Below are 27,896 nucleotides of genomic sequence, written 5' to 3'. Positions count from 1 at the left end.
CAGGTGAACGCAGAGAAGTAGCCTATAGACTGTAAATATGATGCAATTTGATTTAATTTGAAGATTTTTTTAAATTTTTTTACTTTAACGTACAGACAAGTGCGTGGTCTCGTTGGAAAGCCCCACTTCTCCTCTGTCACGCAATAAAGGTTTCATCTCGCTGTGATGAACGGAGCAATGTAACAGAGAAGAGAGGGTGTGTTTTTTGACGCACTTTTCGTCAATCGGGTTCTAAGGGTTAACAGAAATGAATGGAAGTTTGAAGTTGTAAATCAGCCCGATGTGCATCGGAGGGCCGTTTAAACCTTGTAACTGCATTAATTTCTGTTAACTGAACACCGTGGAGTCCATTATCCCGCTCACTGTTGCTATTTGCGTTGTGTACATTTCCTGTTATAATTTAAACGTTTTAATCGCTAAAATTGTCTTGTTTGTAGAACTATCGTAAAACCACCAATTACCAACCCTTTCGTTCAAAAATTCTAAAACAACGATGTATTTTAATACTTCAAAATTTGATAAATGAACCTTACATTTTTTAGTAGCCATAGGTGTGTAGATTTGAACAAAATCTAGTTTGGTTCTTGATACATATCAACTAATTTCTCATCTTGCAGGACAAACTGCCGTTACTAGTTCTAAAAGGTCCGCTCTAGAATCTTTGGTTGCTATGGCCAAAGGCCAGTCATTAGTTCTATCTCTCCCGTTCTCAAGTGGGCATATCCCAGGATTCTGATGAACTTTACTTAGCCTAATGCATCCAATTAGCTAAAAAGCCACCTCCGTCATATGCTAATGTTGCTATGTTCTGAAAGTCTGTATTTTATATCTCGGATGCAACGTGACAGTTCATTTAAACTTCATGAGTTCAGCGAATTAATATACTAGTGTGATACGGGCAAAAAATTGGATCTACTTCATTGGTGGGCAAACAACATATGGTTAATACACGTTCTAAAGAACGCAGGACAATGGGAAATTTAACCAAGCAGTGGAATAAAACAATATAATAATAATAATGGTAATAATGATGATAATAATAATAATAATAATAATAATAATAATAATAATAATAATAATAATATAGACTACATAATATAATATATTATTATAGAGGCACCTTTCAACTAACATATTTTCAGCAGGAAACACTGACCGCAGCTTATTTAACTAAAAAATCGTGAGAATATCGCATTGTGAACTTAAAATCCTTAATCATTTCGAAACGTGAGTTGAGCGTATTGTTACATCCCTAGTGCGCAGGGTATAATACTGCACTCTTTGGGACGAATTCCGCCTAGTGAAATCAGGTTCTGACACAGCCTATGCATGGATTTGTTTACAGGTGTACTTACACAGAACTCACATTTGTATGAAGCGTTCATGACGTGCCACATTAATTGATGCATCCTCGACAAGGGGGCATCGGTGTTCACTTGGCGTTGAAGGGTTTATAACTCACTACCACTTAACAGTAATCGGTTTTGGATGGTCCTTAACTCATTGGCTGCCAATGACGTCTATAGATGTCAATTTAAATACAACCGTTGACTGCCAATGACGTCTATAAACGTCAATTACGTTTTTCAACGTGGTGGGCTGGAGAACGATCTGGCGGAGCTTGTCACTAAAAGTCAGGCTTGTAAATAGAGAATGTACTAGCTAACTGACCTGCTAGGTGGCCCTAGGAAGCCCTAGGAAGCCAGAGTGGTAGAGAAAACAGCTAATCAAGCTATATGATGTCTATGGCTGAAGCCTATTAGAAGAAAGAGAACATGGTGCTGGCGAGACGTAATAATAAATTCGTAAACTGCAGACAGCTAACACTCGAACAGAGTATGTGTCGCAGTCGCAGTAGTGTCGCGATTATTTGCAACAACCGAGACCAAGGAGAGGCACAGTGTAAAGCCACTGACGAAAAACCCGGGCCAAATGGAGAAAGTAGCACACGGCACGTTTCACCACAGCTCAGCTAAGCAGACAGCTCCGAATCAGATAATAAATTCAGTGAACCTGTCCCGGATTCTTCAGATGAGTGCTTGCCGTCTGGATCAACCGGGAATTATTTACTTGGTTATATATTTGCAATATTTGCAAAATATTATTTTGCTATCAAAAGACCTTTCTCAATGTTGTTTTTGCTGTTTTATGGAAGGAAACCACTTTTCATTTGTTGGAGGTGTCACTAGAGCAAAAAAGTTTCTTTTCACAAAAAGCTTGTTTTCTCCATTTTTAGGTCAAAAACAGATGTTTTTGGTGAAACCAACCTATGTTCTACTACCGATTACAAAATAACGGAAAAAGGTAGAAACAAAGGTTTTTTCCTGATAAAAGAAGAGTCTACTCTTTCTTTTGATAGTTTAGGTGTTTACATAGTCATAAAACTCACTGTTCTGTGAGTCTTGGAAAATCAGTCAAAATGCTGTAAAACGCTTGACAGTATGGGGCTCTCTGCAATGAAAATGGCTGGCAGCCAATGGCTTCATACTCTGCGTGAATGTGAAAACGGAGGGAGAGGGTGAAGTGACTAGTTTCGGAAAAGCCCTTTGTTTTCTCACTGTTCTCTTGTTTTGCCATATTTTGTATTTCTGTCCCTTCCTGTTGTGCCTTGGTTTTTCTTCCTGTATCCTGTACCATGCACTCCTTTTTTATCCTTGTCATGTGCTCCTTGTTTTTGTACCCATGTCTCCGCCCACTCACCGGAGTCTCCTTCTGTTCCCCTCATCATTGCCTTGTTCCTTTCCTGCCTGTGCCTTGTCAATCTTCCTAAGTCCTGTGTATTTAAGCCCCTAGTGTTTGTTCTCTCCTTTCCTGTTTAAATGTTTAAATGTTGTTGTGTGTCTCCTAAATTTTACTACTGAATCTGAAATAATCTTGTTGTTGTGCATTAGGGTCACACCTCTGCTAGTATTGTGACATCCAAGGTTGAGTTTGCATAAATACTACACATATCCTCTACAAGGCCATAGAGTTACTGTACCTTTTTTCTGATGATTCAGGAACAGTAGGATGTGCTTTGCCATAAGAAAATGCCACTATTGCAAATGGGCACACATGTCGAGGACACTTCTCTGTGTCTTTACCTCCAGTCAACAGCTCATACATATAGTGCTGTAAGATGCAAACACAAGATTGCTCAGGAACACACATTTTACGTAAAAAAACAGAAACATTGCTTTCATGGTCAACAAAACATTTTTCAGTGATCATTTCAATCACAACCTCAGCATATCAACATAAGCTGTTTAGTCATATTGTCTAGCCTTAATCCATACTAAACAACATCAAGTGTAGAAATTTTAGTTAAAACGTTCAAAAATAACCTAGAAAAAGTAAAAGAATAAAAATAGAGTAGAAATACTCATTTTGATGTAATGTCAAAAACGCCTATGCTCCATGTTGCCCAGATCCACTAAGCGTAACATGCTAATCAGCTAGTTTTGTCTATGCTTTGGACCGTAGTTCCACGTTGTACGCCAAGACGCATTCTATCAAATGCCTGCTATACACATCAATGAAATAGTGCTGTCATGGACGTAATGGTGGTTTCAAGGCAACTCAAATTCTACACATAAGCACTGTTAACATTCTGCCAGAGTGACTAAAATGACCATCACCATATGAACCGGGATGTTGTATGAGATAAATACTGTTGTATGAATTATACACTGCTCAAAACAAATAAGGGAACACTGGAATATAGGAGTATAGCATCAAGTCAATCACACTTGTGGGATATTGATCTGGCCAGTTACGTAACAGAGGTGGTTGTGAGTCAGTTTCACCTGCTTTGGTGTCAACGAAATTAACTACAGGTGCACTAGAGGGGCGACTATGAGACAACCCCCAAAACAGGAATGGTTTTACAGGTGGTGGCAACTAATCATTTTTTCAACTTTATCCTTCTTGACTGATTTTTGACTAGTTTCGTATTTAGCTAGGGTCAGTGTCATTGGTCAGAGGTTGCACAGGTAGTCCAGCTCCTCCAGAATGGCACACCAATACATTCCATTACCAGAAAGATTACTGTGTCTCCAAGGGCCTGATGGCCTCTAGATGGTCCTGTGCTCACTGCTCAGCACTGTGAAGCTCAATTGGTATTTGCCATAGAATACAAAATTGGCTGGTCTGCCACTGCCGCCCTGTGCTTTTCAGAGATGAGAGTAGATTCACTGAGCACATTTAACAGACATGAAAGGGTCTGGAGATGTCGTGGAGAATGTTATGCTGCCTGCAACATCATTCAGCATGACCGGTTTGGTGCTGGGTCAGTGATGGTCTGTGGAGGCATATCCTTGGAGGGATGTACAGGGCAAGACAACAGCACTCTCACTGCTCATTAGTATCGGGATGAAATTTTCCGACCCATTGTCTGACCCTGCACTGGAGCAGTGGGCCCTGGGTTCCTCCTGGTGCACAACAATGGTCGGCCACATGTGGCAGGAGTGTGCAGGCAGTTCCTGAAGGATGAAGGAATTGATACCATTGACTGTCCCCCACATTCCACGGACTTAAATCCAATAGAACACCTCCGGAACATTATGTTTTGGTCCATCCAACACCAGGGGTTGCACCACAGACTGTCAAGGAGCTCAGTGATGGGCGTGCCCACATCTGGGAGCAGATCTCCTAGGACATCATCCACCGTCTCATTAGGAACATGTTCTAACGTCATCAAGCATGTGGGGGTCATATGAACTACTGAGTACCATTTTGAGTTGCTGTGACGAAATTTAGGCAAAATGGACTAGTCTGCCGCATCATTTTTTCACTTTGATTTTTGGGGGGTCTTTGAATTCAGCTTTCTGTAGGTCGATCATTTTCATTTGCAAAAAAACAATGTGGCATCCTTTCACATAAAACATTATCCAATCCATATCAGTATAGATATCCAGGATGATGTTTTTTCCCATTAACATCTGATGTGTTCTCAAAGTGTTCCTTTATTTTTTTTGGAGCTGTGTATATGCATTACAATTGCTCTTTGAAATACCTGAGTTCTCTCAAATGCCAGAAAGGAGCTGGTAGTGGCTGTGACTGTGCTGAGTTGATCTGACTCATGGCAGTCAAACCCTTCTGTGGGAGGAGTGAAGTTCACAGTGTAGTTGTCACTCATTTCTTTCACTCTGCCCTTTTGACAAGACAGGAATAGTTAGACAAAGATGCACATCACCACACAATTTCATTCTAATCACTACATACAAAACAGTTGTGGAAAAGTTTATTTATAAAACCAACATCAGCATAGAATAATGTATTCTATATAATGAACATAATGCAGGGTTTAAAGTAGAGGTCTGCACTCCCGCAAGAGTACCACGGGACCCACGGGTCGTGACACAAAAGAGTGCGGCACGGGGCATGTTTTGAAAGCTCTATGCGGGAGCGGGCGGGATGAGAGAGGTAGTCTTTTCAGTTGTGTGTGTCAAGTGCTCCTTTTGTAAAACTGAATATCACTCCTACATATAGGCCTACTGCGGGCTTTTGTGGACGGGAGTGGGACCTAATGTTACAGATGCAAGCGGGAGCGGGACTAACAATGACACATTATTGCAGGAGCGGGACAGAATATTGCGGGAGCGGGCAGGCGCGGGACTGAAAAAATCGGTGCCGCGCAGACCTCTAGTTTAAAGTTTTCAGGCACTGTGTCTGAACTCAGGCGTAAGCCAATGTCCAATAACTTCAGACACAGACATTTTATGTGCTTTAAAGGTGCCATGTGTAAGAATTGAGGTTAAAGTATCCAAAAAATGAGCCTGAATTATCATGCTAAATTACTAGCCACAGCCCGACAGGTGTCATAATACCAGTTTCGGCCATGGGAGGCAGTATGCGGGCAACATAACCACCAGCCAAACTGCAATACACGTGTCTCGGTTGTTACTCTAGGAAAGACCAACTTACTTTCTGGAGGTATGCTGCCCCCATCTTTTATGGAATGTGGAGTATGAATTGATTTTTTGGCGGACATTACACATGGCACCTTTAAGCCCTGACATAATGTGTAAAACAGTAAAGCTTAACACACAACAGAAAAAAAACCTTTTTACCTTTGTAAGTCTCACTATAGCAATATAGCCAGACTTCCCACAGTACCATCGTTTCACATCCAGGCAGTCTGAGTACTTTGAAACATACACTCCTGTCAAACAAAGAATGTTGTGATATCAATATTTTTACCACATATGTATTTCATGAAATATCAGATTCTTCATCTAACCTAGTTACTACCAAAATATAGCACCTAGTCACATTCACTATTGGTCAAAAGTTTGGGGTCACAGAAATGTCCATTCCATTCCATTATAGACAGAACACCATCTGAGATCAGTTGCATTGTTTATCAGGACAACAGTTTTCAGATTACAAAAGGTTATCTCCAATGTTTTCTCAGTTAGCCTTTTAAAATTCTATCAGATAAGTAAACAGAATGTCCCATTTGGAATATTGGATAAATGGTTGCTGATAATGGGCAATGTAGATATTGTATTAAACATCAGCCAACAGTCAAGAACCCTTTTGCAATTCTGTAAGCACATAATGTAATCTGAAAACTGCTGTCCTGATTAAAAAACAATGCAACTGATCTCAGCTGGTATTCTGTCTATAATGGAGTGAAATGGAAATGGAAGTGACCCCAAACTTTTGACCGGTATTGTATTTGTAAAACCATCACATTTTCTTTGTGTTACAATTGAAATTAAAAACAAATCTGATTAATCCATTGTTTTTATTAATCATTATTCTTCTTAAGACTGAAGCTTACAAAAGTAAACATTTAAATCCTATTTGTTTCAAAGGTCACAAATTTTGTCCGATATTCACAAAACTTGACATATCAGACCAAGTCTCACAAAAGCTACTGGAAGGATTCCAGTTGGCTGTGACATTCCCCTGTCACAGCCAACCGAAATCAGTGGTGAAACCGACAAACAGGAAGTGAGGTCATATCTCGGCAAAACTTTCACATATCAAAAGAAATGGACAGTCACCCCATAGACTTCGATAGAGACAAGTGAAGTCACTTTGAACTCATTTCCAGTCGGCTTCGGTTCTGCACATCCTCAGTCCAGGCGAGTGAGAAGCATGTCATGTTAAGCAATGGAAACACAGAAAGTCGTCTGGTAGCCGTCCTATGAAAATTGGTAATGTGCAGAGTTCGAGTGCAGCTTTTGGTGGTGATTTGTTATGACGTAGCGCCAACCAGAGATGTAAAAGTCCGGCTTGACATGATTCAGTGCAACACATAATTGATTATGTAATATTGCATATGTTTTGGTCAAAATCGTTTTAGCCTACTACCTAAATTAACAGCCTGGTTAGATGTTATACAGTTTTTAAAACGGGTCTGAAAAGCTACAACACTGTTTTCGTGAATTTAAAGGGGTGGTTCAGGATTTTGGACATAGAACCTCATTTCCAAGTTAGCAAGTGTGATATTTATCAGTGGAGACCGTTTTCAACACGTTTCATCCAGTCCTTCTAATTGCAGAGTTCGCAGGTGCTAGGCTAGCATCTTCAGTATGTGTTAGCCTGCCACTAAAAACGTTTTACCCTTAACCACTCCACAGTACACCCGAGGCAAATAAATTATAACGCCAGACTATCGATGTAAATGTCTGTGTTGATAGTTTTATTTCTAACATTATTCTATCTTTGCATTTCAATGATCGTATTACATTTTGAGGGACTAGTTTCTTAGCAGCGGCGGAATTATACTTGCTCCGATTAGTAGTACTGCGCCGAAAAGTAAATAGAGAAGCTCACTCCAATCGGGATACCTAGTAGTAGCCTAGGTAATATCAGTCCGCCGCTGCTGTTGCTTATATGCCTACTACCAACTTCAGGGTATAACTATTGCAATGCAGTGCAAGGGTAGTTTTATTTTCAACACTATTCTATCAACACAGACATTTACATTGATTGTCAGCTTTAATTAAACCTTTCATTAACTGAATCCAACCTGGCTCAACCCAATTATTGCATCTGATCACGCCTTCCCCTGGCAATTCTCTGGCAATTCTCTCGTATAATACTATGCATGCTCTATGACATCGCTGCCAAACTCAGGGCCATGGGACTGTTCAGTAACAGTGTATATTAGAAAATGTGAAACTGTAAAACATCTTGTAAATCTTTGATGATGCAGACACAGTCTACCATTCTAATCTGACAATAACAGATTGGGGTCTTGTCTGATCCACTCCACTTAAACAAACAGAATCCCACTAATAGTTAACAGCAATATGTAAACCAGCAAAATCTCTGTGGACTTTGACCATTATATCACTGTTTAACCTGCAAAGCAAAACATCTTGGCAACACCTGCCTTAAGGAGAAATTCAAGATACTCTGTGTTCTCGCTTAATGTAGGCTGACAACAATTCAGATGAAGAACAAACATCTGTTTTGACCTAATCTCTCTACTGAACACAAACATATTACTTTAGAGCAGTAGTTTGGTGTTGATTGTAATTACAGTACATCAGTAAACAGTAAATACAGTACATCGATATTCTTCACTAAACTAATGCGCATGATCTATACATGTGCCCTTATTCCACTGTTCTCTATTTTGCTTGTGTGTGTGTGTGTGTGTGTGTGAGAGTGTGTGTTTCTTCTTTGTACATCCTTGGAGAGAAAACACATGAGCTTAAATTGGACCTACTGTGGTAATATCCGTTCAAAAATCAGACACACATGCCTATTCAAATTGAAACCGTCAATGACATGGTAAATGTATACAGTGGGTTATCCCTTTACCCTTTGAAGGATCTCCAAGCGTAGAGCATGAACTGTGTCCAGTGAGTAAACCACTATCCCCAAGTGTGTTTGCCTGAAAATGCATCAAAACAATCTTAAAATTACATACCATGATATTTTACAAGTAATTTTCCACACTGCAAAAAATTAAATCTAACCAAGTATTATTAATCTTATATTAAGATACAAAATCTATTTGGTATTGTTTTAAGTATGAATTACGACTGAATTGAGACTTAAATAATTAAGACTTACAGAGCGTTCAAAAGATCACTGACTTCATTCAAGACAAATTTGCTTGTTTTTAGGACAAGTTTGCTTAAGGCACTGCCAAACAAATTTGGGTAACACTTTACTTGACAGTATCAACATAAGAGTGACATGACACGGTCATGACACATGACCTCTAACCCTAACTTTAACCCCAACTTGTTATGACAAAAAAACGAATGTCACTTAATAACAGAAGCGTTATGTCATAAACGTTTATGACTTGTTTACGACACGTTCATGACAGTGTCATGTCACTCTTATGTCGATACTGTCAAGTAAAGTTTAACCTACATTTGCTTGTTTTCAGGATGAACTCTTTTTAGATTAAGTCAAATGATTTTACGAGAAAGTGCTAGGTAAGTCTCTTTTTACTGAAAACAATACCAACGATTTTTTGATCTTGATATCAGATTGGTTAAATTTGATTAAATAAGCAGTTTTTTTACAGTGTATACCTTGCTTTCATCCTCAAACAACAAGAAACCAAACGACTCCTCGAGTTCCTCCTCGGTGTAACCACTCTCTTTCTTCTCCACTCGGAAGGTAGTATACTGCAGAAACATGTCACTCGTTTATTTCCAGACAGACATAGACTACTACTAGACAACATGTTGCAATCCTTGATGTAATGTTGCAAAGAAAATGGCTTATTAATCATTTTTGCAGAAAACAATTTCTAAAATATAGCTGCAAGCGGCGATGACGGGCCCCCAGGACCTACGGTTCCAACACCCATGACATGTTATCGTTCAATAATGCACTCACATGTGGTGTGTGTGTGTGTGTGTGTATATGTGTGTGTACGTGAGAGAGAGAGAGAGAGAGAGAGAGAGAGAGAAACAGAGAGACAGAGAGTGTGAGCCTGTATTTGTGTATGTGTGTGTGTGTAGTGCATCTAGTGCAGTATTGTAGAAATGCTAGTGCCATTATTGTTCTTCTTAAGTGTACATATTATTATTATTATTCCATTCACTTATTTTCACTCACATTTAACTACCATATGGCCATCCTAGCAAAAACACTGAGAAAAAATAGGTTTCTTCTACAGAAACAAAGCCAGCCTCCCTATGGAAAGTAGGAAACAAGTTCTTGAAGCAGTTTTCATGTCAGTTTTAGACTATGGTGATGTGATATATAAAAATGCTACTGCTTGTTCACTTAAAGCCCTGGACTCAGTCTACCATTCTGCCCTGAGATTCATTACTGGTGATGGCTATAGCACTCATCATTGTGTCCGTTATGGTAAGGTGGGTTGGTCATCTTTGACAGAGAGGAGACAAAATCATTGGCATCTGTTTATTTACAAAGGTATTGTTGGGAAATTACCAGGTTATATTTCAGACATGCTTGTGTAGAATTCTGGTCCCTATCAGACCAGATCAGACCCTACTTCCTGGAATAATCTTCAGTGTAATATAAAAATGAACTCTATACTTTCCTATAATCAATTCAGATCTGTAATTACAAACCTTCCTATGTCAATTTGTACCTGCTTTAAGTAAATGTCTTTATAATTATTATTATTTTATTAAGATTTTATGTATTTTTCCCCTTCCTCCTCTATAATGTAATGTATGTTATCTTATTATTTATTTATTTTACTTTGTTTTATTTTATTTTATTTATAGGCCTATACCTATACTTTTATTCTCTCTCTTTTTACATCTTGTTACTTCATTGTTTCTGTAATCTCGGCTTCATTGAAAATGAGGGCTTCCCTCAATGACCCTCCGAGAATAAATACAGGTTGAATGAATTTTAGGGTCCGCTACTGCTCCTAGAGCGTTTGAGCTAGGGTTGTGCCGATGGACGATATCACCTTTCCCTGGAAATTAAATTGAGCCTAGAGTTGATGTATATGTAGGCTACTTTAAAGTAGCCAGAGAGTGCAACAAATAAAAGACTTATTAGTCTATGTGAAACTACCGCCTTGTTTAAATAATTCCTGATTGTGACATGTGAATGTGTAATTGTCTTTTTTTACACGTCTCGCAGTTTAGCCTACATTGACCGTAAAATATGAATTTTTTAGCAGAAAATAGTCCTAATTAATTATTATTGTTACGACTAGGAAATTTTAGCTCTAATATTTTTGCCCCAGAGAGAAGCTGAGTGGTAATCGGGACTTCGCCCTCCTATAACCTGGACTGTGCAAATACAATTTTAATGTCGGAATGTTAGGAAGACATGTGACTTGTAGAAAATGGGTTCGTAACTTACATTGCTGAATGTAGGGGAAATTCTGCAGATGAATCCAAGCTAATGTTTTTTTTTCTATGCATGCAAACGCCAAAGACTGAACTGTATTTCGCATGTCCCTTGCTGGCCACCGTTATCCAATCCAATCCAATCCACCTTATTTATATAGCACAGTTTAAACAAACACAAGGTTCCCAAAGTGCTGTACAGCAAGATAAGAAACACACATGACACCACAGAAGCACAATAATAGGATAAAGTATTAAAATTAAAAGAGATAAAAACTAACTAAAATAAATGTAAAAAATAACTGAAATAAAAGTAAAAAGAGATAAAAACTCAAATAAACCACTCAAATAAAATCAAATCAAATAAATAAAATATACTGCCCACATAACACATCTACATACCATCAACACACTACCTGGGGTTAAAAGCCAGAGAAAACAGGTGAGTTTTAAGATGGGACTTAAAAAAGAGACAGTGAAGGGGCCTGTCTTATGTGAAGGGGCAGATTGTTCCATAGTTTTGGAGCTGCAACGGCAAAAGCTCGTTCCCCTCTAGATTTTAGCCTGGCTCTGGGCTCTGTCAGGAGCAGCTGGTCATCTGACCTGAGAGAGCGGCTAGGAGTGTATGGGTGGAGCAGCTCAGAAAGGTAAGGTGGGGCAAGGCCATGCAAGGCTTTAAAAGCAAATAAAAGAGTTTTAAAAATGAATTCTAAAATGGACAGGCAACCAGTGGAGCGAAGCTAAAATAGGTGAAATGTGCTCATACTTTCGTGTGCTAGTTAAAAGACAGGCAGCAGCATTTTGTACCAGTTGCAGACGAGCAACGGAGGACCCGCTAACACCCATATAAAGTGCATTGCAGTAATCCAGCCGGGTGGTCACAAAGGCGTGGATTACTGTTTCAAAGTGCTGTTTTTGAAGGACTGGTTTAATTTTTGCCAGCTGCCTCAACTGGAAAAAGCTTGATTTTACCACAGAGTTAATCTGGCTGTCAAATTTAAGGTCAGAGTCCACTTTTACCCCCAAATTTGTTATGATTGGCTTGTGGTACTGTGCTAACAAACCCAGATCAACCAGGGGGGTCACAGAAGTGCCACCAAAGACCATGACTTCAGTCTTTTTTTCATTAAAATTTAAAAAGTTAAGAGACATCCAGGCTTTAATGTCATGTAGGCACTCTAGCAATGGCTTAATACTGTAAGCATCTGACTTTTTAAGAGGGACATAAATCTGTGTGTCATCCGCATAGCAATGAAAAGAAATGCTGTGTTTCCTGAGAGTTGAACCAAGGGGGAGTAGAGAGAAAAAAAAAAAGGGCCAAGCACAGAGCCTTGTGATACCCCATATGAGAGGGGGACAGTGGAGGACACAGAGTCACCAACACTAACACAGAAGGTTCGATGTGACAGGTAGGACCTGAACCATTCCAGAGCTGTGCCTCTGATGCCCACCCACTGCTCCAAACGGGCAATCAGGATTTCATGGTCCACTGTATCAAAAGCAGCAGTCAGATCAAGCAGTACAAGGACAACGCAGTGACCAGAGTCAGTAGCTAAAAAGATGTCATTAAAAACTCTTAAAAGCGCTGATTCTGTGCTGTGCAATGTTTTAAAGCCAGATTGGAAGATCTCAATAATATTTTGCTCATTTAAAAAGTCCATGAGCTGGGAATACACAATCTTTTCTAAGATTTTAGACAGAAATGGCAATTTGGATATCGGCCTGAAGTTTGCCAAAACAGTAGAATCCAGCCCAGGTTTTTTTAACAACGGTTGCACAACGGCATGTTTAAAATTACCTGGAACCACTCCAGAGGTCAGACTGCTATTAATAACTGCAGTAAATGATGGTCCAACAGTCTGAAAAACCTCCTTAAGAAGTCGGGGAGGGACATTATCAACTGGCGAGCCCGAGGGCTTCAAATGACTAACAATATCCAGCACAAAGGGCAGGGTCACAGGCTGAAATGAGTCAAAAACAGCAGAGAAGGGGACAGACAGTGAAGGGTCAATAGCAGGTGGTGAAATAAGTGCTCTGGCAGATGTGACTTTATCATTAAAAAAGTGAAGAAAGTTTTCACACACAGCTGGGGAGGTCTCAATTCCAACAGTCTGTGGTGCATTTAAAACAGAGTTAATAACTTTAAACAAAACACGAGGTTTGTGAGAGTTTGACAGGACAATATCAGAGAAATATTTTCTTTTAGCCTCTTTCACAACGGATTGGTAATGACGCCAGCAATCCCTCAGCATTTGAAATGACACTTGTAATTTGTCCTTTTTCCATTTTCTCTCAACTCTTCGGCAATTCTGTCTGGCAGCACGGGTTGTTTCATTCAGCCAGGGCTCCGCCTCCGACTTGGTTTTATGCCGTCTAGTCTTTAATGGAGCCGCATTAATGGAGCTTTAATGGAGTCTATGGCAGTTTGACAGGTGTCGAGAAACCATGAGTTCAGAGCCTCAGTATCATACCCAGATGCAGGCAATACACAGTTTTGACTGAAGGCAGTGGTGAAGCGAGCAGCAGTGGAAGGGTTAATAACCCGACATCTACGAGCAGCAGCAGCGCAAGGTTTGGCTGCTTGACAGCAAACAGTAGCTTCAAACAGTACAGGCATATGGTCAGAGAAAAATGCATCACAGATCTCCAGATTGTCAACAGACAGACCGTAAGATAACACAAGATCAAGTATGTGACCACGTTCATGTGTAGGCCCAAATACACACTGTACAAGATTAAACGAGTCGATAATGTTTAAAAATTCTCGTGCCAATGGGTTCTCAGGGCAACACACATGAATATTACAATCTCCCACAATAAGGACTCGGTCATATTTAGGCATAATATCCGCTAAGAACATAGAAAAGTCAGATAGAAAGTCTCTGTTATATTTGGGAGGTTGATAAACCACCGCACACAACACCGTGTGAGAAAGACCCAGCTCAAACAGACTTAGTTCAAAGCTAGTGGTCGATGGTAGCGATAACTGTTTGCATTTAAAGTCAGAATTAAAATAGGAGCAATCGTCAGGTAAAAGTTCTGTGAAGACACTGGACTCACCAGCACTCAGCCAAGTCTCGGATATAAAGAGGAAGTCCAATTCCCGGGAAATGAAGTATTCCTTCAGGATAAATGATTTATTCCTAAGCGATCTGGCGTTGACCAGGCCAAACCTAGCAGGAACTGGTGGGTCAGGGCGAACAGCTGGCGAGGAGGCCCGACAGAGAGGCCGCAGAAACTCCAGATTTGCTCCGCGCCAGCGGAGACAGGGAGAGCAGGGACCGCGGGGCTGGAAGAACACATCGGAGCCTGCCACTGGAACCAGACAGGCAGCGACAGGGTCCAGGGATCGTTGAGAGACACACAGGCGAGGACCTCCATATCCACCTCGATCAGGACGTATGCCGACAGCCCTCAGCCTCACAAGACAGCCCTTTCTCGCCAAGGCGGTGGAGCTGGAGTGCAGCGCAGGTATGACAGGATATCTGATAGGAAATTCGGCTCAGTTTTCCTAGTTACCCTAGCAACAACCTAGCAACCACCGGTATAATGTGACCCTAGCAACCAGCATGATTACCCTAGCAACCAGCATAGCAACCGCTTTATTTATGTGTTTTGGCTTATTGGATGTTGCGTTAATGCACAACTTTTGATCCGTGTGCCCAATTTTCAAAAATGAGGTACTGTTTCAATCCTTTTAGCGGCCTTGCTGCTTTCTGCTTGCAACTCTCTGCTTACAGCTACCATCGCTGGCTACCCCCTCATTGATCGAGTGAGCAGATCTCTCCTGCCAAAACATAGCCTCTCCACCATCAAGACGCCTGCAGTGCCACCTCAGGGCCACTGGGTACTTTGCAGTCCAGACCAGGCAAAACTGCAGGAACAGCAGTGAGCTCCAGAGATGCGTGTGGACACGTCTTGATGGGTACTATGGGTAAACTGACTTGTGGGTAGGCCTATTGAGGAAAGGCTAAGGGAGCACACCACAACAGAAAAGCAAGGAACTGGCGGTGTACAGCACTGGTTGCAGCTGAGCTGAATTCTCTATAACATCGACACTGTTGCTCTGAGTAAAATCAGGCTCCTTGATGAAAGGACTATCAGAGGGAATGGGCTATACCTTCTTCAGTGAGTGGGACTAACCATTTGGGAATACCCCACCTCCAAGACTCACTGAATAGAAACATTTTAGCATCTAATTTATATATTTACAGATATATTTAATAATAATTAAACAATACCCTTACAAAAATGAAATATTTGTGGTAGATTTGCAGCAAAGCCGTGGGTAATTTGTGGAAAACAAATGAGTTCACTAAAAAATATTGCCAAGCATTTTCTCTTGTCTTGATCTTAAATCTGAGCATGACATTGAATTCCCTATATGTGAAAACCTATAAAAGCATATTACATTCAGGTTTTTACCTTGTATAGTCCAAAAGATAAGTGATTAATTAGATTTTGACCTGGTGGCGGCGGCCATATTGGATTTCTCCATTTTGAGGCATTATGGGACATTTTTAAGCCTGGCATACAGAAGATTTGAATTCAGCACCCTTCAAAACCCCTAAAAATGTTGTATGCCAAAAATTAACATGATTTGCCTTCGGGACTTTAAATAAGCACATTTTCCAAAATCCTGCCTAGTCTACTTTGAGAGATGTATCCAGAGTTGTAGCTAAACATATTTGTTGCACGTGCTACAAAAAACATTCTGTGCAATGGATGATTAAGGCCCAATTCACAACAAAGATTCGCAATGAGACAAAACCGTTGCAGAAAGGAGTTGCAGCACTGTGAATTAGATGTTGCACAACGTTGCAAGCCGTCGCTAAACATTCACCATGCCTAGTCACAGTTGCAAGGTTTTAAAATGTTGCAGCAAGTTGTTGGTTTATAGAATGTTGCAGCTCATCTCATCGCAAATTTTTGGTGTGAATTGGGCCTAATCATAGGTTAATCATTAGGCTACCAACGGAACACTAGTGTGATACAGTTTTTCCTATGGCTATACATGTGTGAGAATAAGACGCTTGTTTGTTTGTTTGTTTGAAGTGCGTAGGGTAGCCTACGTGAGAGGAGAATCGATGTGCTTTGATTCCAACTTGTTCGTAATAGTCTACGCGATAAAAAAAAAGCATGCTCACGTGTGTGTACATAGGCTATCCAAACAATCCTACAACAGCTTGCGAATTATTCTCCCGAGCCCATCAAGTGTTTTGCCTAAAGCGAAAGTATCTTACCGAGGTGCATTCTTCAGATCTCTGTAAACGTCTTTGACAATCGCCTTGTCCCTTTGCTTTTTTAGTTTAAAACAAACTGAAAACCCAGACACCACCATTCAGTTAAAACGTCAAAGAAAAAAGTCCGCTGACAATGTTCGCTTCTATCTGTCAAATTTGAACCCATTTCATGATTCATGCGCAACATAACACTAGTCTGGCTGACTGGGTCTAGTGCTTAATTAGCCTAACCAAGAACGCTAAATGTTCCGAAAAAGAAAAAAAAAAACTTTTTCATTAGGGACTTTAGCCACAGACCTTCAACTTGTGTGTTTATGGAACAGTCTAGTGACACATTTCATGGATGCCCTTTTGGACATAAACCTACTCATTTGCACCACTGGTTAGATGTAGACAACAGCTGCATTTCGTTTTAGGCTACTGGTAGTGTACAATGACAGTAAAATTGAATATACTCTAATCTAATCAAAAGACTATATGAACTAGCCTGAACATGAATAAAATCTTGCATATGTGGTAAGAAACATTCACAAAAACCCATGGCATGACCTCTTTTCCTTTGATTATAATAATATAAATCATGCTGATACTGCCTTTCCCAAATACAATGTAGCCTACAGGTGTGCATGACTTTTTATAAGGCAATTGATGAACTGTGATGAACTGCCCTACTTGTGATTTTAGAGATTTTAAAGGTTTTATAACGATGCTGCAGATTTTGTGGCTGGTGCTACCAATCTATTCTAGTCTGATGAGCCAGACCCACATTAAAATGTAGGGTCTGGGCACTCACCGTTCGCAGTGCTCAGTCCGAGGGGCGGGATAATCGGTTGGTTGTCTTTCAAATTCCCTCTGCACGCAATAGGACAGCGCTATTAGATGGCTAGTTCAAACTTTTGCCAACTTAATAAAAGCTTCACTCGTGTCACAGTGTTCGCCAACAGCAACATTATCTTATTTGTTTTCAAGTAGCAGGGAATTCAAGCCAAACAGTTGCAACTCTGCCATCAACCATTATGTTAAGCCCGCCTAACGACTCTATACACGATTTGATTGGCCTGATAGAAGTTTAATTTTTCGAGCTCACAAGCAAACGGAGAGTTGCTAGACTAGCCCTGGCAGCAAATGTAATTAGGGTAGGGCCGCTAGGATGCGTCTAGATTTCTAGGCTAAATCTATTCACCTTTGTGCAAAAATGTTAACATACAACCCTGGTATCGTACATATCTCATGTCTGGCTATTCTGTCTGATACGCCATGCTGATGCTGCACCCTAAAATAACTAGCCCTCATCACCTCACACATGACAAAAAGGTTATTGCAAAAAAACGAATGAAATGTTAATGAGAAACTTTCTGATATTTGGGAATTGAAAAATAATCGCTAATGGACAAATTAATCATTAAATTAATCGAAAAAAATAATCGTTAGATTAGTCGACTAATCGAAAAATCGTTTGGGACAGCTCTACTTGTAATCATCTGATACTTGGGGAAGTCCTTTTCATCTTTGAACCAGCAATAAAAGCAACTTCATTCATCACACTTAATCAACCAACCTAGATCATGTCACTTTCTCGTAATGGATATGGAATGGAAAGTACTTACTCTTTTCTGCAAGATGTCATTATTTATCAGATGTGCAGAACTGTAAATGAATGAGTTTCTAGACTCCTCATACAGATAAGAGTTATGCAGGGGTGGTAGAATACTGTCATCAAATATCGCTGAACCTGGAAGCACTGGTTCCAAAAGACCTGGTGAGAGAAATGAATGGATGGCATTACAAATGTTACTGTTGGTTTGGAGCACAGGCAACAAGGTTAGTGTTTTGGGTGCCTTGATGAAGCACTTGTGCATATGCTGTCTAGATGTTTTCTGTCATATCTCCTTCCTCGTGTTCATGAATCAACGTTGGCTTGCAAGTTGGTATGCTATGCATGGTTTAGCCAAGGGAATAACACACAGTTAGCAGTGAGTAATGTTACTTCTCCAAGCAATCTGTGAATCCTCCAGTGACAATACTTATTGTGAAAAGGGTCATGGTTGGTGGTGCTTAAGTGGATGTGATGTATAATAAAACCAAACAACCTATTCACTATCAGGCTTGTGTTTTTGTCCTCTCATTATTTTAGATGAAGGGAGAGAAGACCCATAGGCCCAACTTATGGAGTTACTTAAAGGGACAACACAGCCGACTGCTGATGAGCTCAGGGTCATTAGCAAACATGAGCTCAAGGACTACGATGGCATGAACATGGAAGATATGTCGCTTCTGGATGAAGAGGAAGATGAGGAAGATGTGCTAGAGGTGGAGAGTAATCTCCAATCATCCTCAACTGGGTAACCATGTTGTGTGAGTGCCCAACTGTGCATATATTAATACAACAATGACAGGAATTATAGTGATAATAGTTTGTTTGCATTTTACATTTCTAATTTTCTTATTTGTCAATTTCTTTATTTTGAGTTTGGTTTACCATTCCCAGTCAGGTCCCATGTCAGGCAGAAAGCATGACACTTCTCTGTCCTTCTAGACACTTGGCCTATTCTTTTTACACAGTAGGCTACATACAGACACATCAATCCCAATAGCATTTACACCCCATCATCTGCTAGGCTGAGAAGAACCGGCACACACACAGACATGACAGAATGCACACACAGACAGAATGCACACACCACAGATCTGGTATGTATGTGGCGTTAGCATCGAGGATTTTGCTAGGGACAGTGTCCAGAATGTTGCTAGGATGATATTTGAATCTTAATTTGGTGAAATTTCACCGGAGAGGTTTGAAACAGAGCAAAAATCAAGGATTTTTGAGGGCACCATGTGATGTTTATGTTTATGTTATTTTTTGTTCCTGGTTATTACTGAAATTGTTTGAGACATTTATAAATAAAAAATAAAAAAAAATCTTAAAAAATCCGTAAACCTAACACATGTGTCAATGTCTCTTTACTCTTGTTTTAATAGTAGAATGAAGCACACGGACAGGCAGGCACCATTTCTCTTTCCTCCCCACAATTCATTTTAGCCTCTAGTAAGACATCCCATATTAAGCTATGCATCATGCTTAGAGGGTTAACACATGTTATTTATGTTACTTGACCATTATATCTGATTCTACTTTTTACTGCAGTGTTTAACCTAACTTTTGAACAAAAGGTGACCAATGTATTCATTTTTTTATTGAGAACGAAAGAGGATAAAATTACAGTATGCATCTGTCATACACCGTCATTTTCTCTATCTACAACAAACTGATATTTTCGTGGGTTTTGGGGTTGAATTTTGAAGATATTCTTGAAGTTCCCCTCAAACATATTAATTATATTGTATACTATTTAAAGGGCTACAGTATTTCTCCTGATTACAATGGTGGGTATATTTAATCTCTACCACATAACCACACAATATGGGGTCATTCCACGTCCCACACACTTAGGTCTCAAAAAATTCTGAAAAAATTACCAGGTGTACCTATGTTACACCTGGTCAAAACATATTGATGTCAATGGTGCATTTTGCCCATGTTCGGGGTGGAAAGTGAAAAAGAAAGATTTGCATAAGACAAGTCAAATTGGTGAAAGAAAAGATCATGGAGAATAAAGAAAAAAATATTTTAAAAAATCTTTGTATATTCCCACAAGGTGTTTAGGTGCTCTGAAAATGAGAACCAAAATGATTTTTTAGACTTCTAAGGTCTGCTGTTCAGACCCTGAAGGAATTTAATTTCTGTTCATTGTTTTTTGTATGAGTGTTTCTACTTATCTCAGTAAGGAAAATAAATCAAGAGCCTATGTTGAGTACAAATATGTCTTCTGAAGGCTTAAACAGAGCCCAGCCAAAAACTCCAATAAAATTTGTATCAACTTTGAGGGACAGCTATGACCATGCAGGATTATCCAGACCAAACGTGACGATTTTGCCCCTCCCCCTGTGAAACTGGCTGTATCTTGGAAAGTATTGATCTTACATAAGAGTAATTTTACAGTGTGTCTCCTGAGTAACATAGGTACACCTGGTCATTTTTTCAGAATTTTTTGAGACCTAAGTGCGTGGGCCCTGGTTGAATTGACGTGGAATGACCCTATGACTTTTTGTGCCACAAGGGTATCTGGAGAAATGTAACATTCCATACAGTCTGCTAAGGATTAACCTTAAATGCTTAGAGTTTAAGAAGGAGAAACTGTTCCTTCAACTGAGATGGAATAATCTGTGGGACATGCAGAAATGTAAACCCAATGTAGTTGCCCAAATGTAGTTGCTGTCTAAATCATCAGGTAACAATAAAGAAAACTACATGGTTGACTGGGCCTAAGTAGAGGTAGGTTAGTTCATGTAGGACCAAGAACTGTACCTTGGGGTACTGTAACAGAGAAAGAATATGTTGAATACATCAACTATAAATCAATCAAATCAAACAGCCAATAAGAAAGTCGCCCTAAACCTTAATTGGATTATCTATGGATTCGGTGAAAACATAAAATACAATGGAATCTTCGAAATATGAGTTCATGTGTTCCCAACATTAGTTTTTTCCTGGGCCCATAAGTGTGCTCTTAAAGTGAAACAATAGTCTTAGGTTGCCCATTTGAGCAACCTACAGTATTAAAAAAGTAGGCCTCTGTCCCTTTGCCTAATGTAATGTAACAAGCTAGGTGAATCAGTGAAAAATGTGTCACTGAACAATAATAACCAAAGCAGTGCAATCCCCCCCCCCACACACACACACATACACATAGGCCTAAAATGCAATCATATCATTAATCAGCTTTCATAATTTTAAAAACAGGCCAATTAAAATACCAAAAAACTGTTCTGGCTGCCATCCCTTGCCTTTTTAATATCAAGATAAGCATGAAGGCAGGAAAGGAAGGCCTCAACAAAGGATAAGGCATAGCCTACGCTTCCATGAGAGGTAAGGCCTACATTTAAAAAAATCGTGAACTAGGCTAGGCTACTGTTACATATTCTGTTCTACATTTTTTTGACATAATGCTGATTTACGTGTCTTTATTGCATATTTATAACACTTAGGTAGATCAATTGCACCCCAAGGTGCGACAAGGTTACACATGGTTTTTCCCTAGGTCTTCAAACATTTTAGGTTATTCTTATTGGTTTAATATTAGATATGTAGTCCAAAGTGTGCAGCTATAACTCGGACATATGGCTGAATAAAGCTACGTTACTTTCAAGACGAAATCATTTAGCCTAGCTATGGCAGAGTCCCCCCCCAACGCAACCTGTGCACGTTAACTGTAGCGTTACTGGAGTCATTGGCCTGTCAACTTGATGTTTAGTTTTGTCAAAAACCCATGTGCGAGTTGTGCTAGTGCGAGCAGCCAAGTAGCACACTACATCTCACACGTTCTGGCTTATGCTTCGAACTGAGCCAATCATGTGATAAACGCAATAATAAAAAGAATAGAAATCTGCCATTTCGTAAGAGACATCTAAAAATGGAGAAGATCATAGTCACCTTCTCTCGATCCGATATCATTTTCCATGATTAGTCTGTTTAGCTGAGTTTCTGGTCAGTCCGTTTTATCCTGTTGAAAAACATCTGAAGAAGCTGTCAGCAACTAGACTAGACTACAGTAAATAGTAATCCAAATGTTGTGGATCAGTAGCTTTTAGTGAATCGTTGAAAGCGTATTCCGTTTGTCTCACTTCACTTGCAGGGTTCTTCTTGGAAAAATATGTTGCAACCAGGAAGCGAGAAGTCATAAACATTTTTATGGAACACTTGAGTTTTTGCTAATATTGTCATAATATTTCTACATTGACTATATTTTCCTCGTTAAGGACATTCGATTAGCCTATGTTTCGCTACGAACTTGCCTAACTTGCAGGGTAAGAAACAGAAAGTTAGGAAGTGCTTAACTGCCATTTTGTAACTTCCTCAATGTAAGTCGCTTGTGGTTGTTGCGTTGCTGCGTTCTGTCAGATAGGCGTGCCAACAGCAGTCAGTGGAATCAAGGCTGAGTTCAGCCCATAGGCTATCTATCAACCCGACAAAACGTTTCAACATAACCGGTTGTGCAGAGAACACACTGTTGTTGATGAAAGCGCAGCTACGAAAACATTCTTCGCTTTCTTTACAAATTTACAAATATTTTCCAGAGCCTGCTGAAATTGCCTAAAAATGTTTTTATTATCTTTTTAAATTGTCAATCTTTAATCGGCTACATGACTTGGGCACACAATGAGCACTGCCTGATAACAGCTCTGACACCAAATGAAAACATTTGGATTCTTCGGGGCTGCTTTTTCAAGTAAGGTAGGCTGTAAGCTACGTACGGCGGAGTACGACGGAGTATTAGGGCCACACATGAAGAAAAAATGCCATAGCGAGATTAAACTCGACATGTTGACTTTAAAGTCGACATTAAACTCGACATTTCGAGAATAAAGTTGAAATGTAATGTCGACTTTAATCTCGACGTGACATGCTGACATTAAACTCGCAATAGGCCCTACTGTTTAAACATAGCCTACACAGTTTAAGCTATGTAGCCTACACTACTACACAATATGTTACATGAAAAATGGGCTTCAAATAGGTGTTATTTCAGCTAGATTGCAGATATTCAGATAGATTGCGTCTTGTCTGTTAACTACTCATTGCCGTCATCGTGAAGTGCTGTCTCGCGGTTATGGAAATACCATGCACTATGTCGTTTAGGCTAAATAGCTAGAAAAATATATGTATCCAATGATATAATGTTTCTATACAAAATGTTATTTCACTCTGTTTTACGTGGGTAAGGCCACTGCACATCCAAATAACTGCCCTTCATGACCCACAGGCCGTCACTCTCCATAGGATAACATGGCAAAACTCATTTTTCTAAAACTGCTTTTCCATGTCTCACCTGCAATACGTAGCCTATAGGAGGCTAGAAACACAGGTATAGCCTAAGCATATATACTATTTTGATCCCGGGAGAGAATATGTGTGCATGCACTTTATTTATGCACTAGGCTATGTGTGCATATGTGTGCATGTAGGCTACTAGCCTACATGGGGTGGTCGGGAGGACAGCTTCATTCGTCCCTCCATAGACATTCAGCAATAGGCTGTTTTGCATCCATTACAAACAAGCAACGTGAAAGTCTAGGATTGGGGAGAGCGCCTAGTATGCAGTTGAACCTTTAGATGAAAAACAACACTTTTAATAATGGGCCTACAATAAATAAATAAACCGCTAATGACGTTTAGGCTACTTTTGACCATCGCATTTATCGCCTGTAACTCCGTGATAGGACCTACTGTAACAGCAAAGTAGCCTATTTGGCTGAGCAACGTAGGTTAATATGTTCTATGTTTTGTCCACATGATATAGTCCTATGTCTAATCATTGTTGCACTCGAACACTCTGAATCATTGTTGCACTAGTTGCATTGTTTCATTCGTCCTCCCTTTCAATCGTCTCGAGTGGTCGTTCTCTCTCCAAACTAACTTTATTCTCAAAATGTTGAGTTTAATGTCGACACGTCGAGATTAAAGTCGACATGATATTTCAACTTTATTCTCGAAATGTTGAGTTTAATGTCGACATGGCGACATTAAAGTCGATACGTCGAGATTAAAGTCGATCTTACATTTCAAATTTTTTCTCGAAAAGTCGAGTTTAATGTCGACATGGCGACTTTAAAATCGACATGTCGAGTTTAATCTCGTCATGGCAAAAAAAAACTTAAGGGGGCATGGTCTTAAGGGGGCATGTCAACCCATCCCATTACCACTTATGTCATGTATAGCGCCACCTAGTTAAAAATTAAAAAGCAAAAAATTAGGTGTTTTCATCACAATATCTCTGGCTGACATGGTCAAAACTGCACGAAATTTAAAGTGTAGGATCATTATGACACCCTCCAAATGCATGCCAAGTTGTGAACTTTCGTTCATGGGGGGCCTTACAATAAAATAATTTATGTGTACATTTAGTGACCGTACACCAACAAGAATTCCCGGGACACTGAAAGACCGGGGTACATGAAACTTGGTGGGCATGTAACCCCACATGGATAGCATGGAACCATCGTTTTACGATTTGATCTGTAGCCCCCCGCTGTACTGGACCACCTGAAAGGAGGGTAGGGCAGACACAGTTTTCTGTGAATATCTTGAGAACCGTAGGGCCTAGGATGACCAATTTTTTCCGTATGTTTGCCTCCAGGGGTCATGTTAACTCATTCCATGTGCACACATGTGCATAAACAGATACACACGCACACACATACATTCACAGTAATCATACGTATGACACATACTCACACAGTAGACATATGTACGCATGCATGCACATGCACAAACACACATACGCAGGCAAACACACAAGCACGCACACACCCACACACATTTAAACATAAACGTGTACACGCACACATGCACACAATTCAAGAATTTCTCAGAATTATGAACAGGCAAGATGGGGGTGGGGTTGTATAAAATGAATTTTACATGTGAAATCTATGAACTAATCATGTTTTGGTACTTGTTGTCTAGCAGATACCAGTGAGAATTGAGGGTGGATAATGCAATTTAGTTTTATTTTTGTGGAAAAAATGTGCTGGACTGGGCGGCGGTCCTATTTTGTACCGCTCTGCGGTACATCTAGTTATTCTTCTTCCGACCAAATTCAACGTTTAATGTGACTGAAACTGCTGAATCGTCTGACCTCATTCAAACACTCCTACAAAGCTCTTGTAACGGACAATCGTACAATGTATTTTTCATATTTATGAACTTTATACTTTTTGAGATATTTACGATAAAAGAGCAATACACCTTTTTCACAGCAGCCATTTTGACATTAAATAGTAGGACAAGCACAGGTGTTACTAATTACATTACTGTTCAATTTATGTGCAGCAGAATCAGAACCTTAATTAATGTCATTTGTTACACCTGGGCCTACCATATATTTCATGTCAAAAATGGCTGCTGTGAAAAAGGTCCATAAAATCCCATAGACTTAACATTGACCGCCGTGGCGGCAACTTTTAGCATTATGACGTGACCTGCACCTGAAGGCAATCAACAGCTGGTCCGCTGCAATCTTTCTACCACTGGAGCTGTGAATCTTCTGAACGTTTTGGCCTGCCGTGATACTTTATTTGCTCGTAAAACTCTCCTCCAGAGGCACATTTCTCTAGCTACAGACAAGGTAAGTGGTCCGATGTTTGGTATTTGACTTATGTCGTCAAACATTATGTTATGTAGCATTTATACAGTGGTCCCCAAACTACGGCCCGCCACCTCATTTTGGGTGGCCCCCCAAAACATGTCCGTGGTATATAGCATCTGGCCCGCACGGGAGTAGCCTATGACATCGTCAAACTATAACCTCCGTAATTTCCCCCATTCATTCTCTATGGCGAGTCTTAACTGTACACATGTAATACTCGTTTTGTCCACTGGTGGTTGTTTTGGCGCTGTTTCGCGTTTGCCATCGAAAACGGAATGAAATGTAGGGCTACCTGCAAACAATGTAAGAGGCCTATGCTGACTGCATCAGTGCTCAAAGTATTTTTAAAAGTTTATCAATTAATTGTTAATAACTAATTAACTTCTATTCAAGTCTTATTTCTGGGTCTTTCTGGGATAATTATTTCTATTTCTATTTTCATTCAAATTCACAATTCACAAAGTTCTCATAAGGTGAGTGAAAGTGGTCATTTCAGATGTTTTTGTCAGCATTTCAAAAATCTCTCATAGTTTGAGAACTTTAAATTATTTGTAGGATATTGCTTGTTCACAATTTGAGCTGTGTAGGCAAAGACACAGAGTTCAGAGTTCACACATTTTGAATAAAATATACTTTTGGGACTCCCTGCTAATACTTTTGGGAATGCTTACGTCTTTTTATTAGTATTTTCATTTGTAGTTTCATTTGAGCTACATTTTACACTGATATGGCATGATGGCAATATAAACACAGCTAACAATGGTATTAAATTGCAGTAGCCTATGATTAAATGTAATGTAATATTCAACTAAGGTAGACTGCTGTTGTTCACAGTTCTAAGATATTTATGGTTACTGATATACTCCGAGTCTCGGGCCCTCTCTTAGAGCCAGGCATAGCGAGCTGGCCCTCAGAAGAAAAAGTTTGGGGACCACTGTTCTATACTATAGCTATGTTTGAAATGATGGGTCACAAGTAGCCAAACTCGGTAGTTCTAACGTTAGGGGAATAGTTAACGTTAGCACTTATCCTATCCATTGATATTTATTATGTAAGGAAAGTTATGAAACCCACCTAATCAACGTTAATAAGTCGTCACTTTAAATTGACCGGTTAGCTGTAGGTTTCGATAACGTTAGCTAACGACATTCAAACCTAACGTCGCTCCCAGCTAAGCACTGACGTTAACGTTACATTTGCTCACTAACCAGTAGCGTTTTAACTAACGTTATACTATATCAGATAGTATAACGTTATACTAACATTATACTATCTGACCAAAGTATTGTTAAAACACACTACAGAAGTTGAGGTATAACATTTGTGCTGTCAACATAGATACAGAGTATGTTTACTTGGCCTAGCCTACTCATTTCTGCATTATTCTGACCTATAAATTAAAGCTTTCCAGTTGTTGTAGGCTACATCCTAAAGTAGGCCTACATCGTAATCTGTAGAAAAAAAGTGGATAACAGACCTAGCAAGCTGTAAGATATAGTGTAGTTGGTTATCAAGATGCTTAATATCAGAATGGTCCATCCTTAAGACTCAGTTTATGATTATCAACAGCAACAACACACCCTTTGCCTACAAAGTGTTCTAAGCTGTTTACTTTAAACTGTTTGGCTATCAACTATCCTTAAACAGAAATTAATAAAACACAAAATGTTGCTTTGTTTGCAGTGAAATACTATAGGCTAGTATATTTAACTACCATTACAGATTTATGGTGCAACAACCTCACTTAAATGATAAGTTGTAGGGTCATTCTACGAAAACGTGCCATTTTGCATTCAAAAAATCTAAGTACTGTTTTTAAAATCTTGAAGCACCTATTTGGATGAAGTAGATTCTTACCTCTCAAAAAAACAGCCTGAGATGGCACCGCATATCTTATTTATTTATTTATTTATTTATTTATTTACTTTAACAAATAGTCAATGGAGGTACGTGTGCTATGTCAACCCTGTTACCCCAAAAAAACATATATTATTATAAAATAATATGAGTGCTCTTGTAACTATTCATGAATATTATGCAAATAATTATGTGTTACATAAATAATTCTGGTGTTGAACACATTAATTATTCGATTTTAGGATTGACAGTAACAGGGTTGATGAAATATTGTTATTGGCAGCCATTACTAGCCATGTGGTGGACACCATGACACCACATGATGTGCATTCAAGATTCAAGGGCCT

At 39.5% G+C, this 27,896-nt stretch overlaps 1 protein-coding gene across 3 annotated transcripts in view; it reads right to left on the bottom strand.

Annotated features, from left to right (window-relative positions):
• The window catches only part of tasor2 (transcription activation suppressor family member 2), a 56,294-nt gene extending 33,843 nt beyond the window's left edge, over positions 1-22,451 (bottom strand). For all 3 annotated transcript variants that reach the window (XM_042111221.1, XM_042111223.1, XM_042111222.1), the window contains exons 1-7: positions 21,978-22,451; positions 18,094-18,242; positions 9,492-9,587; positions 8,764-8,836; positions 6,051-6,142; positions 4,994-5,131; positions 2,981-3,111 (exon numbers count right to left, since the gene is read on the bottom strand). In XM_042111221.1, the coding sequence (XP_041967155.1) occupies positions 2,981-3,111; positions 4,994-5,131; positions 6,051-6,142; positions 8,764-8,836; positions 9,492-9,587; positions 18,094-18,242; positions 21,978-22,005 (707 nt within the window). In that variant the 5' untranslated portion in view covers positions 22,006-22,451. The remainder of the gene's footprint in view (positions 1-2,980; positions 3,112-4,993; positions 5,132-6,050; positions 6,143-8,763; positions 8,837-9,491; positions 9,588-18,093; positions 18,243-21,977) is intronic.
• Positions 22,452-27,896: the final 5,445 nt, after the last annotated feature.

Source organism: Alosa sapidissima, chromosome 11 (assembly GCF_018492685.1).
Source record: "Alosa sapidissima isolate fAloSap1 chromosome 11, fAloSap1.pri, whole genome shotgun sequence".
In the NCBI taxonomy this organism is placed as follows: domain Eukaryota; kingdom Metazoa; phylum Chordata; class Actinopteri; order Clupeiformes; family Clupeidae; genus Alosa; species Alosa sapidissima.
The sequence above is the reverse complement of the archived record's forward strand: the minus strand, read 5'-3'. Positions and strand labels throughout refer to the sequence as shown.